The 17,414-nt window shown below is 36.8% G+C and overlaps 2 protein-coding genes and 1 pseudogene across 2 annotated transcripts in view; 2 read left to right on the top strand and 1 right to left on the bottom strand.

The window, feature by feature from the left end:
• Positions 1-1,896, top strand: part of LOC149104585 (solute carrier family 25 member 32-like) — a 33,014-nt pseudogene extending 31,118 nt beyond the window's left edge.
• Positions 1-17,414, top strand: part of LOC149104582 (uncharacterized) — a 148,006-nt gene that overhangs the window by 93,168 nt on the left and 37,424 nt on the right. The gene's annotated exons all lie outside the window — the stretch shown is intronic.
• On the bottom strand, positions 860-14,080 carry LOC149104584 (uncharacterized). The gene is made up of 5 exons (XM_089271058.1): positions 13,593-14,080; positions 6,379-6,638; positions 4,847-4,967; positions 4,388-4,516; positions 860-3,336 (listed from the first exon to the last, which is right to left on the bottom strand). The coding sequence occupies exons 1-5, from the start codon at positions 13,660-13,662 to the stop codon at positions 2,936-2,938; spliced, it is 981 nt and encodes a 326-aa protein (XP_089127184.1). The 5' UTR covers positions 13,663-14,080; the 3' UTR covers positions 860-2,935.

The following is a 17,414-nucleotide window of genomic DNA, read 5'->3' as shown; positions in this document are numbered from 1 at the left end:
AGTTTTGGTCATTCTTGCTAGCGTGACGGTATCTGATATTTGTTATTTATATCTACGGCTCGTTTTCAGGAATTGCTGTGCGGCTCAAATCTCGAGCCGCAATGTTTACTGCCGGTCGTGCAGCCTTACATAACTCAAATAATATACTAGCTGTAAGGTACAGTACACAACAAAATTGAATTAAAAGAGTACCCAGGTGATAAAGCTTGCGTAATCGCCTGATTCCAAAACCCTAAAATCCAGCGGGAAAAATTGGGAACGAATTCCCCAACCAAGTGCAAGTACATCAACCTGTGCGGATTAGAGGTAATTAAAGCATTCACAGACCTTCAGATGTAAATTGGTGCTAATAAAATTTCAAACTAGAACTGAAGCTGAGATCCATGCTTAACAACTGTCTAACCAATCTTACAACCAAAGATTCAATAAACTAGTCTTAAGCGACACACGTGCATTTCATACCGACAGAAAAATATTTACGTTCTCTTTCACTGTCACGAACAGTTTAGTTCCTCCGAATGGCAAATGCAATAATTCCCCCTTCTAAGCTTTCATGTACCGATTTTGTTTGTTTGTTTGTTTGTTTGTTTGTTTTGAAAAAAGTAGCATGTTTGGAAATCTAAATACCTTGCGTTGAAGTCCTCTATGTTGCTACATATTATACTCGATTTGTTCTTGGTAGTCGCGAAATTACCTCTTCACGCATTGTAAATAGGCAACTGGTCAGCCTCCTGCTAGTCGCAGTACAGCGTGCATGTTAGGCTTTTGTAGAGCACCATGGAACAGATACGCAAAAGTATCTACATTACTCGGGTGTCCGTATTAACCGGGCTCTCGTCATAGACTCAGTGAATACATGTTTTGTCGATGCACTTTATTTCACAATGCTGATGTATTTAGCTTAAAAGAGCTAATTGAGGACGCTCTAAATTACAATTTATTGTAACAGAAAAAAATGGCAAAAAGTATTGTGTATAAACCTGTCTTATCTAAAATTATATACAGAAAAATTTAGTGAATTAAAATCTACTTCCAAAATGTTTATTTAATCTATGTAACTGAAGAACAAATATGCAAATGTCTCGCACTCACTTTAAAGTTCCCTTGTCAAGTGCAAGAGCGTCAATACTCATTTATTATAGTAAGTTTAGTGAAATTAATAGCTTTCATTTTCTAACAGATTAGAATTGGTACATAATTATGAAAATCTGCAGTGCTTAGATAACCAGTGTTTGTAAAACGTGGTCAACTTTGTATATGAACTTGTCACTTGAGATACAGAAAAATGTCCGTTGTCGCTATTAAGCGGTCTCTTTATCTTATCTCCCTATCTCCTTGTCATTATTATTGAGAGCAGCGGAAAAAAAAAATTGAAAACTTAGTTGAGGTTTGACTGAGCTTCAGAGTTCGCGCAATAATTCAACTACTCTTTCACTTGACGTGGTTAACAATGTTTGAAACAAAAACACCAGTAAAAGAAAGAGCAAAAATAATTACATGTCACAAGTAAACACAGACAACAAAGCAGCAAGATGGAAAACGAAATAAAAACAAAACAAACAAGGGAAAGAAGCAAACATTAAAACAAGATAACAAGCATGCAAACTAGGAAACAGACATCAAAACAAGCAAAGGAACAAACAAGCAAAGTAACAAACATAAACAAACAAACAAACAAACACGAAAACTAGGAAACACGAAAAAAAGATATTACCAACAAACAAGCCAACTCGAAACTAAATTCTGAAGTCAATAAACAATCAAAGAAGCAACTAGCAACTGTCTGTCCTTATTATTAATAATTTTTTGTTTTTGTTTTTCAGGGTGATTCCAGCTTGTGCCCTTACCTTTATGGTGTACGAAAACCTAATTCACGCTCTAATGCCGTCCAGTTAGTATCGAGGGAATTAATAGTGAAATAGAATATGCCAGAGCAGTCTGAACGATGTTCTTTATACCTCAAATGTTCTAACTGGACCCTTGGTTTGAGGAAAAGGATTTAGTTGGATTAGTTAGTGGCCATTGTTCAGGAAAAATCTAGAAATGGGTGCATCCTTTTTTTTACCGCAGTTTTAATATTAAAGAACAGCTACGAATGATAAGAAAAGAGGTGAAAAACTCTCAAGAGACATTGTAATGGAGCTGGAATTTCGTCCGGTTTGATGCAACAACAAGCCTTATTGCTCGAAGCATGTTCTTATTGGTCGTTCGTTGGTTACATGGTTGGTTAATAACTTGAGTCTGGAATGGTCGACTCAGGCTGAATGTTATCAATCTTGACATTGAACGATCTTTGGAATGCCTCTAAATTAGTATTATTAGTAAAGTGTTGAACATGATATACTTCATTCCGCGCGACATCATTCGAGTGAGTGTAGAGTCACGTGTACTATAGTACTACAGTTTTATAGTAAGAATACAATTGGTAATAAAAAGAAAATCCATTAAAAAAATTCCCGCGCAGCTTGCACTCTCCCCTTCCGTGCCCCTCATCTCCCATGATTTCTACAATATGAAACAGTTTGTGTAGGAATACTTGTACGCCGTAAGCGACGGTCGAACTGAGCCTGCAAAGGTCCAGCATTGAGGCATCACCCCACAATATAATATTGTCTATAATAAACCTTTTTCGCTTGGGTGGTTTGTTTTTCCATAACAGACCACGTGATATTCTCTAGAGAATTGTTCTTTTATTCATCTAAAAGTTATTTATTCAAATACACGGGACAATTTGAAAATTTGAAAGGAAGAATTCTCAAGACTTTCATCACATGGTCTGAAATGGGGCAAAAAACCGCCCAGTCGGAAAAGGTCTAATGTTAAGCAAATTCCTTCTCTAGTTCCATTTGCTTGTTTTTCGGGTACCCGGGCCTGTTATTAATCGCAAAGAAAAAAAAGACAATGAAAGTAAACGTATACAGCTGTCACTCGATGTCTAGGTTTTACAGTAAGGGCATTTGTAACTTGATTGGTCAGTGCTGCAGTAACGGGCGGGACACTTCTCTGGGGGAAATAAATTGTAAATATAGTAGGAGCCGCAATTCTTTACTTGAATGAAGAATGATACGTCACAACAGGCATCGTGATGAATGCAGACGTTTCTTGTGACTTTACCCTCAGCCACTGTAGGATGACCACCACTCAACCAGATAGGATAGGATGCATCACAATGGTCCATCGGTGGACATGTGGTCACCATTTTTGTGCCTGCAGCTCCTTGGAAGCGATACCAGCCATTGAGGGTGTTGTCACATTTGTCGTCACCTTGTCTTCCGTAGTCATATCGTCTTTCTGCATCGGACAGATTTTGGAAATTTCGCCAGTGACATACATCAACTGAAGGAAATACAGAAATGTGTAAATAAATATGTGATAAACACAGAAAGACATTTGAACAAGCACGGAAAAAAATCAATCAAGTACGTAATTGAGAATTGATTCATGCTTTAGCGTGGATCATAAAGTTGCTCGATGCGCATTCGAGAGAAGCTCTAGCGTCTTTAATGCTCTCCGATTTTTCATTTAGCGTATGAAATACATGAAAGAACTAAATTTCCATTGGAGTAAATCACGTGAAATACGAAGAGGTGTACTAATAGAACTTTTTTGTATTCTCGTATTGGACTGGAACCGCAACCATTAAAAAATTGTGCTTGAAAATAATCATAACTGTAATATCTACAGAATGAGTATCAGCACCCCCATTCCCCCTTACAATGTTGGAAAATGGTATAATGCAAACTTGTATTGGACTTAAGTGTTATGTCAACATTACACAGGGGTAGGGAGGAGCAAAATGCGAAAAGAATGACGATTTCTAACGCTTGTGACCATGGTTGTAGCTTGGGATGGAGGCTCGTGTGGGGGAATATCATCAAAAGGAGATTAAAGTCATTTGCATTTGAAAATACTCCCCGCCTTAGCCGCAGTCGCAAGCTACAATCATGGACAAAAGTTTTGGGACAAATTTGCACTTTTGGCGCTTTTGCTCACACGCCAGAGGCGAATACAACTTCACCTGCCTAGCCTCGCCCCCCACCTCCCATACAATGTTGAAAACTAGTACCTGCAATTTCACCCGATTTTCAATATTGTGTTGAGTGGGGAGGGGGAACAGCAACGCGCTTTTAAAGGATATAGCAGCGTTTTATTTTTTCTTTTTTGTGTCAAACTTCAGTTCTAAAACACAGATAATTCGTTATATTAGGTAAGTGTCCCATGGACTTTTGTCAACGATTGTAGTTCCAGTCCAACACCGAGAATACGAAAATGAGGTGTGTCTTACACATAATGGGGGATGGAGCGGATAGCAACTCCTTACGGACAGGTTGTAACTAATTTTAAGCAACGTAAGGATACTCATGTTATGAACCAAATTATATTGCACCTTCACAGGTTGCACCGTTCTTTACGAATCCATCTTTGCACTTGCAATAGTACGATCCATGCGTATTACTGCACACAGAGTTAGCAACGGCAGCACATGGGTCTTTCTGTACATCACACTCATCGATATCTAGGAGGTAGAATGTGATATAATTATTATATTTAAGCCAACGGTCAAATATGTGATTTTTTCCGCCGGTTTTCTAACCCACCGGTTTTTGAAACTGACTCTGTGTGTTAAGCATTGTGAGTCATGCTCTGCTATTTTTCCTCACTCGTACCCCGACCGTAGTGCAAGGGAGGAGTAGGTGGACAGAAGCACCCTCTGGGTTTTCGTTGTAGTAAGACATGGAAAGTCATTTTTAGCATAATAATATCTCTTGGCTTGCTTAAAAGTTCCTACTTGATAAGATGTTTTTTTGTTTCTCTTGTTACGACTCAAGATATCTCTTATACCTACCGTCTTCGCAGTTTTCGCCCTCAAAACCAGGACTGCACACACATCGATATTTCTTACTTGTAAAACCGGACAGACAAGTTGCGTTGTTTTGGCACTTCTCCTGGTGCTTTCCACAATGATTCTAAATCAAAGTAACAAAAATTAGTTAGCTTATTTCGCGACTGCAGGAAAACAAATTTCACAAGTACATTTAATTTCACAGCTTTCCCATTGTTTTAATCTCCCAGTTCCTTATCCGAGGATCCCGTTTCCCCAGAAGTAGCCTACAAATGGAAATTTTATGACTGTACTAAACAGGTTTTTGTGAATTTAGAAGCTAAAGATGACGGTGAATCGGAGGAAGAATGCTAATTAGTTGAAAGCAAGACCACATAAAGACTGGATATTTTCAAGGAAAAATAATCAACCGATTACCAATGAACCCGCGGCTAAACATCATTTAAAACTAGCCAAGGATTATTTCTTACATTATCTGGTATTAAAGTTCCCATATTTTTTCGCGCTCTCAGTTTTTTCGCGAATATTAATTTTCGTGATTTTTCCCGAATTTTACGACTCGCAAAAAACACTCGCGAAATTAACTACGGTAATAAATTTACGAAGTCGAGCAATTGCCTCATCAAGTGTTATTTGACCTTTGTCGACGTACTTTTGCGAAACTTAATGTATTTTTCTTAACATCAAATCCTGAAGTCGCGAAATTAAGAACGCGCAAGGTTAAGTACGAATGAGGTATCATCGAATGACACAATACAGCTCTTCTTTACTTTTAAAACTGAAATTTTGTTACCCGACAAAAGGCGGAAGAAAATGGAGGTATTATTAAACAAAACCCGAGTTTGATCCAAGCCATTAAATTTCTGATAAAATACAGGGATATTTTGGACGTATCGCCTAATTCCAATGCAACCAAATTTACATAAAACCTATAACGACAACGACTCTTTAGCCTAAAGAGTATTTTGTTGCAGTACAGTATCTTATATCGATTGCAATATTCTAAAATTGATTGGCAGTTAGTTCGAGAGACTTTGTTCAGAAAGCTTCCGGTGATTATATTTCCTGCATGACTAGGACGATCCTACTCGTGTTTGAAACAAAAGAAGTCGCCTTTTAAATTTCTGTTCATCAACAGACTGCAATAATCAGTAAGAAAAAGGTTAAAAATCAGTTGGCCAAACTGTGTCAAGAGCCATGGGATTATTCGTTATATATGTATATACCAGTTGGATATGTATAGGTCAGTTTTATCCTGCAATTGTACTCTCTCGTTCATTTTCTTCGTTTAAACAACAGGCTTTCGCCTCCCTCCACCCCCCCCCCCCCCCGTCCCTCCTCCTCGAAGCCCTTCCTCCCGGCAAAGATGACTTGCGTTCTCTTCTGAGGCCCCGCTTGTTGTTTCTGGCTTTAGGCCTGCTTGCTCTCATTGCCTGGCTGAGCCCGAAACGTTTGCAAGTGAGAGCTTCCGGTGGTAATATACAGTCTAAAAAAGTAATTGAGGGCGCAGAGTTAAAAATTTCGTAGTTGCTTACTTCGGCGCCACGATAGTAGTAAAGCTTGTCGTCCTTCAGATCGCTGTCATGCTCCAAGTGAGTGGAGTTATTCAACTCACATTTATGTGTTCCGTCAGGATCTTTGTTCCTAATATTAAGACTGACACAGTTTGCATCTAGGTAGCAACGGTATTCACACTCGTCCAAGTCCTTGACAGTCATGGTTTTTATCGAGTGGTTCACTAAACGTTTCTCAGCATAGAAATAGTGGGTTGGAAAGTACAGCTCACGTCCTCCATCTGAAAAAATATAAACATGTTTACCTAGAGCTTATAATAAATAAAAGAAAATTTGAAACAGGCTTTTATAATTAAAGTCTGAAACAAAAATACATAGTCAAACATTTAAAAAGAACAGAGTAATTTAGGAGTGCGTGATGCTGGCTTATGTTCCCGCCTAGTATCTCCCATCAACATGCAGTATATCTTTATTTCGCTTTACTCTCCACGCACAAGATTGATTTTTTTGCCAGACCTTTGTACAAACAAATCGGTGAAACTATAATTTCTAACCGGTTCGTTATTGTTGTGATACCAAATATATATGGAATAACTTCTTTAACGGGGAGCTAAGAGTGTAGTCGCAATTTTCTTTCCCGCTTGCTAAGTCTTGTAAGGATCCATGATAACTACATGATTTATTTCAGAGTTCACCTTTCAGTGTCATCGCTTTTTTATGAAGAATTTACGAGGAAATCCGATAGTAAATCGAGAAATTTCAGTTTTTAGTGGACCAGATTAATTTTAGGTACTTTTCAGTCCCTTTTACATTTTCCTAAAGCGTAAGATATATAAACTAGGTGCCTTGAATAACACTGATAACATCTTATTTATGGGAACTAGATAAAATAAATTTCACAGTTCAAAAAAATAATGCAAACGAGGGTAAAATTATATCATTAGTTTCACTTCACCAGTACTTTCAAGTGTTTTTTCTCTATGTAGTTTGTTAGAAATAATTAATTTTTCAGAAGAATTTTAAAACAGTCAAACAGAAGTTTGCAACACGATGTAAATAATCTCAGTACAAAGAGTTTGTTTACATGTTACTCGTACCTCAGGTGAATTCTTTCTTAAACATTCGACGCTGTTTCATTAATCGCTTACTTGTTGTTTAAATGGAACAACAAACTACCAATATTTTGAAGACTGGACACCTCGAAGTCATAATTTAGAAATATTTAGCAAAGAACGTAAAAAAGGTCTGAAACTTAAAATCGATTTTTTAAAGTGCGAGTGACGGTTTGCTTTTTAATCTTCCCCTTGTCGATATCAAATGTAAATTCTCCTATTTAAGCATCGCACATTTCTCAGTTACTGTCCTTGTGAGAATTTGGTGGTATGAATATGAATTTGGTGTATATGAATATCCACGGTGGTTTCCACCTGTCTATTAAGACACCATAATAATATTCTGACAATAGAGAGTGCTGGTCAAGCTTTTTAAGTTTAGTTAAGGTTACAGTATACCTTCAGATCGGCAATTTTCTTCAAATTTGGATTTTTGGTTCAAAGTAATGGTCGAAGAGTAATCTCTAATTTCTGAAAACAAAATTGAAAAAGACTTTATATTGGCGGAGAAATGGAGGTTTTACGTTATGGCCGGAAGTAAAAGTTCCCTCTTGATTGACAGCCCTATAACGTGTACGCAATCAACCGAGACTACATTCGCGGGAATATTACCGATATGGATACCATGAATTGGTTGGCTACTCAGTTAATCAGCATTCTTAATCCAAACATTTTTCGTATTACGTGTAATTCTATTAAGTTATAAGTAAACATGGACCACGGAAAACTCTGTTTACCAGTTCGAAAAAGCGAAGAACGAATGAAAACACATCAATGAGTGAAGAGGAGAAAGTTGGCCTCGCGGATGAAACTATAGCTATCGTATCAAGCGGACAAAAAGATCGAGTCAAGAGAAGAGAAAGGTTCTGTAAAAATTTGGGAATTCGACAGCGATAACAGTGACGTTTACAGTGACTCTTTTGTTGAGCCCGATACCGATGAATCGTCCAACTCATTGAGATCCATGGGAATATTATCCATGCACATTTGCTCCACCGCGCTTTCTTTTGTTCAGTTTGTTCTCGTCGCCCAGCCACTCTAGCGTTCGTATCCTTTTTAGTCTTCCTCATTTTGCCAGACTAGCTTCAGGAAAAACCGAGCTACAGAAAAATTATCTCTCCGCCTTGAGCGCATTGCGAAACACAAGGGGTTTTTTGGAGATTTCACCGCGAGTTAATGGTAGTAAATTTTCCTTTCGCTGATTGGCTCAGTGATCTGAGAACCCAATTGAAGGCGTTTGTGGGTGGAGTTTGTTTGCGAAGCAAGAGATTTTTATTAACGCTGTTTTCTCGAATAAATTTTTTCGCTTGAAGCAGACACTTTAAAGAGTTACAACTCAAAGGGGATTTGTTTGATTGCCCTCAAATTTGGACAGTAGCTAGATTAACATATAAAAAACAAAAACGTGTCTGCGAATTGTTTATTTCGAAATATTTTTTTCTCCGAGAGCATTTTTTGTACGATCGCTTCACATTTTTTAAATCCTGTTTCGAAAATGTTCTGTAACTTTTTATTGCAATTGAATGTGGCAAAACGCAGACACGCTTTTTTAGCGCTTTTTGCCCTGAAACCGAGAAAAAAAATAAATTGGCGAAAAATAAAATTCGCTTTGACTTGTATCTTCCAAAAGATGATTAGGACGCTCGCATTTAGTGGCCGTGAAAAAATCGGCAGTTCATTTTATTTCAAAATTTTTGGCATGGCTTGATAGCCAGCTCTATAAGCTTTAATTTGATGTAGGGCTTTAGGTATCTACAGCTTAAACCGGACGCGCTACATCGCTTAGACGCGAGACACCCCTGAAGGTATACGGTAACCTTAAGAAAAAAAATAAAATAAATAATAGTTGTGGGACCCGAAATTTCGCTCTGTGGCAGAAGAATAAATCCTCCTCTCGAAGTATTAGCTTTTGTGGACTGAGAGGTCTGATCATGTCTTATGGAAAATTTCCGTGTTACAAGACTGAAATTAGGGTGACATGGAAATGGCTAATTAATACGAGACACGACGTCTATATTGGATTTGAATCATGAACTGTTTTTAGCTACAGTTTTAGTCAAAACGGTTTTGGTAGAGGGAAGTTCATCCGGGTTTAAATCTTTTTACAAAACAATTCGCATTTAATTCGATAATAGTTTTACTATTGCGTCAAACCCCTGCAAACTTCTCGTTGGAATTTCCCTTAAACAACCACTGGTAAGTGTATTGTTATTTTAAATTAGTGGTGGGTAATCATCAGGATCACGGCCGTTTTAGTTATTACAAATGAAAAAAAGAAAATTCTGTGTTCCTATGGATGTTATTCCATACTTATTTTCTTGTTACTTTCACGAGTGTTTCTGTAACTTGGTAGAAACGCTGGAGACGTTTGCTTCTTAAGTAGCTGACTATCACCTGCTTTACGATCTTGAATTAAGGTTAATGTATGCTACAATGTTTTATTTTCCTTTTCGTTGGGGAAAAAAAATACGAGAAAACGACGAAAGATCATTCGTTCATTTCTATTATCAAAATATGGATTCTCTTTACTCGGGCCATCATAATGTCAACAGCTTTATATGCTGACAGTAGGTAATTTCCCAGAATGAAATGGTTATGAACAAAAATGCTTGTAGCATTTAATCACATCGCTTCTAAATCTACGGCTAATTGGAGATCATCAGCAAATGTGTTGGCTCCCGATTCAAACGCAAGACTTCAAACTAACCCTTGATCACGACCAGAAGTAGATAGGCCAGCTTAGATATCTCTTAATTTTCAAAATTGGACAGAATATTGTGACAATATCAATGGATTATATGCTTGATTTTCTTTATTCTCTTGACGTGTCCACCACTTGACAATATTAATACAGCATGGAGAAATATGGCGCCGACTCTGCGTAAGTCAGAATGGAAAGGATGTGATTCTCAATAATTATCAATAATCCTAATTTAACAGCCATCTTTAGCCCAACTGAAGAAACCTGAATAAGGATAGCATCTATAAAATACAAAGCAGGTAAAAAGGAAATTTTCAAACTCACCCTGCGCCCGAGTTGGACAAGGGATTACTGAAATCCATGACACGAGAACGAAAAGCACAGAAAAACTCATTCTTAACCTGCGGCGGACGTCTCCACTTAATAAGACCCAGATACAAGTCAATGCAGTATTGAATAAGCACCAGTGCTGTCCAAGCACCAGTGATGTCTGGTCGAATTAAGCTCCAACAAAAGTTAACAGCGACTAATGAAAGATGGCATTATTTGGCTCACAGTTAAAACAACGCTCAGAAAAAACCAATCATGTTACGTCTTCGCTTGACAGATTATTTAGTACATGTAAACTTCCCATTCTAATTGTGCATTTTTGATGAAGAAATAGAATTCGGTTATTCAATTAATTATTAATGTATATTTTATTTTGCCTACATGTAGGTTGGTTGAATATATTTGAAGGAGAGCCATTCTAGTTTTAGTTCGAAATAACCCACAAAGTTAAGCTAATTCACTGTCCTCAAGCGATTACAAAAGGTATCTTTTTTGCAGTTTAACCTTAGATAGAAGAAAATAAATTTCTAAAATTCCGGTTCTCCATGTAAGAAATATGATTCTTTCTTAAACTAAGTGCAACGATGATTGATTTTCTGTTTCCCGCCATTTAGTCTCGCGTCAAGATTCTTTATTGGTATACTTTCACTTGTTTGAACGTTGTTATTGTGAACAGGACGGTCTATCAAGATTTTATTATATGGACACGAGTGTTTTACTGGAAAATACACCACTCGTAAAACTCATACGAAACTACATCCGGGACTCGAGTGGCGTATTTTCCATATCCTCACTAGTGAAGATATCGGTGATTTCACTGATATCAAGTTTGTCTCTTAAATTGTACTTAAATTCGTTGGTGTACGGTCGAAACATCTCCGGGTCTTCCTCGGAAGTCTTCGGCAATCTTTGGCAATCTTCGAGAATTTTCGGAGAATGCTCGGCAACGTTCGTGTGACCTTCGGAGAAGTTTTGGAGAATCTTCGGAAATCTTCGGAAAGTGATCGAAAATCTTCAGAAAATCTTTAAAAACGCCGTCATTAGTATGTCTATATAATAAAAAAGAACATTACACGTTAGCTCGAAGATATGAATTTTATGTTCTCATGGCAAGAACAATATCTCACCCGTTCGCTGCGCTCATTCGTGAGATATTGCTCTTGCCACTTGAACATAAAATTCATATCTTCTCGCCACCGTGTAATATCCTCTATGTAACCCTCGTTAATGATTTTTTTTCCGTTTTTTCTTCCCACATGTTTTCCCTTCTACATTTTCCCTGAAACTACCCTTCGCTGCAATGAGAAGTCCTAGATGTTGAATACCACAGCAAGTTAAATGTTATTGAAAAGTAGGTGCTAAGACATCTATCAAGCCCATGACAAAAGACTTCCTGGTCAAAGCTTACACTTTCTCCGGATGTCTGAAAACTTTGCATTTTTGGAATTTTGCTTCAAAATATCAAGTTTATGCTGATAGTTCCCAGACAGCACTTGTTCCCTTAAAATAATCCCAAATTATCCCTTGTCCCATGCTAATGACTGATTCTTTGTTCCCAAAAATCGTTTAGAGTCTTCAACAAGCAAAGAACGAGAAAGATAAAGGTGATAAAAAAAAAAAAAAAACCAACAATTATTTTGCCTTAACATGTTATTAAAATTGAAGAAATTGTGATCATTTTGCGACCAGTGTTTGTTCTCACATTTTGACATCGTCATTCCAACAAGAGGTTATATTTCTATTTAAGGAAGACTCGCCAAAAGGGCTGTTTAAGAAACATTATTGTATGCGCAAACAAATTTACCAAAGAGCAGTTCTTAGAAGGATTACTTACCCAACAGATGTCTTTTGTCCACCCACCACCGTGCATGTTACTCAAGCTAACTAACTATTCTTCCAGAGAAGACGTTCTTTTTCCACTTTGTGAACAATACGAGACAAGTATGCTAAACAAAAGCTCGTTGAAGTTTAATTTGAAAAAAAGATATAAAAATCGCTCGATATATGTACAGCACTAACACAAATTCGTTCGTTCAGTGACCTAAGCTAATCCCGCAATTATCGAAGAAACGTTTACTCAAGAATTAACATTTACATGCCCATCTATACGACGTAGCTGTTCTAGAAGAAAAGTTTTCTCGGTCCGAAAGTTGAAGCGTTCAATTCAAGGAAGAAGCTTTCCAGGGAAATGGAATCGACTGCATGTCGCTAGCTATAATTCCGTAATTATGAAAAAAAAAAAAAAAGAAAAGAAAAGAAAGGAAAACGTTTTACTCAAAAACAATATGTTAACACCTACACGGAAAATATAGCACCTGCTCCAGTAGAGAAGTTTTCTCCTTCCTGAAAGTTGAGGAACTTGTAAAATGAAAAGATTAAACCTTTGGATAGACTAAAATATCGGCTCGTCCTTGATCATTGGATATTGATCAACTTTGTTCTCTACACGAGGAGCTGCGATTTGTATTTTATTTATTTATTTATTCGTTCATTTTATTTTATTTTATTTTATTTTTCGAGCGTTAGCGTTAAATCTTCAATAACGATCAGCACTATTTTTCTCCACATGTTTGAAATACTTATTAAGTAAGCATTCTGGTTAAGCGGTTTTAAGAAGATGACTACTGTAAGTGAAAATACAACTGCTGATATGCACGCACTTTCTCCCAACTGCTAAATGCGAAAATGTATGGAAACTACTTAGGCGAATAGCAAGGTTAAGTAAAAATATGTTAAAAAAAACGTTTGCGCGTTGGCCAAATTTGAAAGAGAGTTATAAAATTTTTATTTCACCACGCTTCGCAAAGCATGCTTTACGAAGGCTTTACGAAGATCTCTAATGCTAATTTCATACTTTTCTATCGTTGTAGAATGAGACGACAAAAGCTTTTAACGATAATGCATTCAAAAGTCAATAATATTTATAATTTATAATCACTCTGCATCATTTAAGACTATTGTTTTTGGCCCAACACGTCCGCTCATGTTCAGACTTGCAGCATCTTCCGCAGGAAGAATATTGTTGTATGTTCTTGGGACGTACAATACCTAGAAAAACTGACCAATTATAACTTCGACGCAAATCACTTTACCTGCCGTAGAAAATGAGCCAATGAAGAAGATAAGGAACAAGGACGGAACATCCCGCGTGCAAAATGCCATTCCGTTGACCAATGGAATAAAACCTTCGAAATGCAATTTGTTTACAACCAACGACGACTAACTTAGAGATATATTAGAAATAATACCAAGATATAAACATTTTAGTCGTGTGTTGTTTGAATATTCAATGATACGTCGGTTTTTTTACTAGCATTTTATGCTAAGGGAAATTTTGATTATTTTGGCAGGTTGTCAGGAAGTTAAAAAGTAGGCAAACAACTCCATAGCAACTAGTTTCTTGAAATTTATCCGACATGTTTCAGTTTTAACTTTGTCAATCGAGCTGAGCCGCTCTTGAAAGGGTTCCGCTAGGTTGGGTAAATTTGAAATGCCAAATGTTAACTAAGATAACATTTTTATCTTTCTTCAAACACAAAAATACACTTGTATTTCGAATTTACGACTCGAATGTCACACAGCTCTGAATTAAGTGCGTGCTCTGGGGTATTGTTTTGACGTGTTTCTTAATATGTTGTGTATTTTGGAGAGCTCCCTAGAAAGCTAAGGAAGATAATTAAATATTATGACGTAGTGGATATAAAGATGTTTTAATTTGAGTTCCTCCCCAGATGGCGATCAACTTTTTATTTTTGCAGCATGAAAACACACCTGTTCTAAAATTCCTAAAAATGCAATATTTTGCAAAGAGAATATCTTGGTTTTTGTAGCTTCACTGAAAATTTACTCATCGTTATTTTACATATTAAATATTAAATGCGGTTTCCATTTTTAAATGTGTTTATATTGAATGATCTACTGACGTAGTCAAACAGACGTTAAAAAATATTTTCATACCCGCTAAATAGCCTAAGTTACCCTAAGGAGTACGTTTAATTTTCCAAATTTGTGCATCATTAGGAATAAAACATTCTATTTACTACGATATACATATCGGTTTTAGCTTTTCTTTTTGGAAATTGCGGTCACTTTGACTTCCTGTTAGACAGTTTTCCACACAAGATTGGAAACATGATCAAGTCTTTGAAATTAATGTCTATGTTGCTTTTTTTTTTCCTAATGGTTAATGCTGAAGTTGGCACGTTTTATAAATATAAGGCTTTATAGATATTGAATTCGTATCCGAGTAAGCTTTGAGATCTTTGAAAACATGTCTAAACATGTATTTTAATACCAGTCAAGAAATTTTTTTTCCAGTGAAATGTTTTTCAAGGTGGAACACGCATTAAGACAAATAAAAATTTTAATGTGTTTTATTTTTCAGCCTGGACCTACAATTATTCAGGTTATAATTAGCATATAATTTTGAGATTAAATGATGCCAAGTTCGGATGTTCCATGAAATGAATTATGTTACCACGAACTAAAAGACGGCGAAGTCAAAGAGAGATAAAAGAGCTAAACACATATACAGAGTTTAGGTTTTGTTTTTAACAATTTGAGAACAGTTTGTGTTGTCGTGCCATTGTTATATTTTACTCAGCGTTGTCATGACATCTTTACGTATAGCGTTAATCCCATTTCAGCCATGAAAGCAGCATTTATTTGACTTGATGTATGATTTTTTATCCAAGTTTTGTGTTTTCCCATTTTTAACGAATTTTTCGTTCAGTACATTTATACATTCTAGATCATTTTAGCTAAGGTCCTATCACCCAACTTTTGGTGGGTTTCTGACATTACGGAAATAGGTACGCAATGCGTACAAGTGTGGCTTCCAGTTACGCCTTTTACTGATTACATCCATTTCGAAATCTGTAGCTATCCTTGAAATCTGATTGTCTCTCCAAAGTGCGATTTTCTTCTCAGCCCAAAAACTACAAAATAATGGCAAAGGAAAACCCGAGAAGGGGGGGGGGGGGTGCTTTTGTTTACAATGAGTGAAATGAATGAACTACTTGATACAAAGGTGGGTCACGAAAAGCTTGACTTATATCTGTCAACATCGTCTTACTGCGTTGAAAAACAGGTTTTAATTAACCTTTCTGTTGTGAGTATAAAGTCCGGAGGAAAGAATCTTGTGAAAGTTTACTGTTATTAATTCCAGTTAAAGAGCCTTTGGTTATTACTTAGTGTAAATTTTAAAGTCTTTAAAACATTATAGTGTTCTTTTTATGAAAGGTGTAATTCCATATTACGAATTATTGAGGTTTGCTCATATCGATCGTCATTCACAGCTAAATTCACAACTTAGCTCATAGAGCACTTTGATTGAAAACAAAATAAACGAGGTCGAGTAAATATCGTTGCTTACTATTGAAAAGTATAAAGAAGTCAAGAGACAGGAAAGACTAGTGCCATAAACATAAAAAACGAACACAAAGGTTACATGAAAGAGGAATATGATACAATCAGGAAATTCCGGAAATGATTTGAGACGTCTCTAGCATTTTTCTTCGTTTTGGCGTTTCGTGTTCCCACATGACTTTCGTAAACGTTACGCTCTAATTTGGACCAGCATTTTGTTTTTCAATCCTCGTGGATGACCCGTGTCGTTTACCATGTGCACATAACTCGTGTGACTTCAGTATTTTTTCTCCTGGAGGTTTCTAAGGTTCTTTTCTAAAACTCTTTTGGATTTTCTCATTTTCACGCAATTTTAACGCACTTTTAAATCCCTCTCTAGTTCGAACAACATTAGCTTTTTCATTCCTATTGTAAGGAGCCCTATGGCTTGTTCGAAGCGGTTCCACGTCTCCTACCGGTTTTTTTTTTTTTTTTTTTTTTTTTCTTTCCCTAAGGAAACTAAGTCTTTGTGGCATTATAAATCCCTTTTACTTTTTCATGGCCTTTTGCGTTCCCAAGCAGAGGCAAGTTTCATAAGCAGTCCACTAACTTCCACCAACTTGTGCTTTCGTTTAGTCCGCGCGGGTGCATATGCCTTAGGGCTTTCTCCACGCAGTTACTCGCGCGTTTACTTGTGTCTTGAGTGGTCTTACTCCGACTTCTGAGACTTCTTCATGTTGCTTTTACCCTTTGTTGGCTTTCCTTGCGTTCCCAACCAAGTTTCACGTGAGTTGTACGCGAATTTTTTTTTTTTTTTTGTTTCTTTTTTTGTTTTTTGAAAAAAAAAATTTTTCTTACTTTCTCCCCTCGGATGCCCAGTGGCTTTTTCAACGCGAATCCACACCCGTTAATCTGTGTAAAATTGGCTTGTTTTGTCCCGAAACTTTTGAGACGACTTGAAGCTCATTTGATTTGCATGTTCAGTGGCGTGAAACAAAGAATAAGAAGAGTAATTAGAATTCATTATCACCAGTTATTGCGAAATCGCCTCGACTACGCGAGGCGGGAAAAATAGGTCAGGTGACTTAAGTTTTAAAAGGAACAATTTATCATGTGACGATATTCGAAGTCAAGTCATCAACCGTAGCAAGGTAGACATCAAGATAGCGAATCAAAAGGATCTAACGACTCAACAACAGAAATTTTAAGTTTCGAAATCGCTTGTCGCTTCAACTGAGAATGTTGTAAATAGTAATTTACCTAACAATTACTTCAATTTCAGTTGACTACGATGTAACAACGGACGCCACGAACCGTGTATACTCTAGTGCAAATAAATCCGACAACTTTGATTCCTCTAATCTTCCAACTAAGTTGTACTTTCAACCGCAGGAGCGAGCCATCATTTATTATTTTCTTGGTCTTCTTTCCCATGCGACTTTCACCCTAATTTCGTTCAACTCTAATTTCGAAAGCATGGGTGAGTAAAACATAGTAGGGAACTCCTGGGTTAAAAGACTAGGAAAGGCATGAAAAAAGGGGCAGACAATCAGCACGGAATACAGAGA

Source organism: Orbicella faveolata, unplaced genomic scaffold, assembly GCF_042242905.1.
Source record: "Orbicella faveolata isolate gen_17 unplaced genomic scaffold, um_ofav_v1 contig_34, whole genome shotgun sequence".
Taxonomy (NCBI): domain Eukaryota; kingdom Metazoa; phylum Cnidaria; class Anthozoa; order Scleractinia; family Merulinidae; genus Orbicella; species Orbicella faveolata.
Note: the sequence above shows the minus strand (reverse complement) of the source record. Positions and strands in the feature narration are given on the sequence as shown.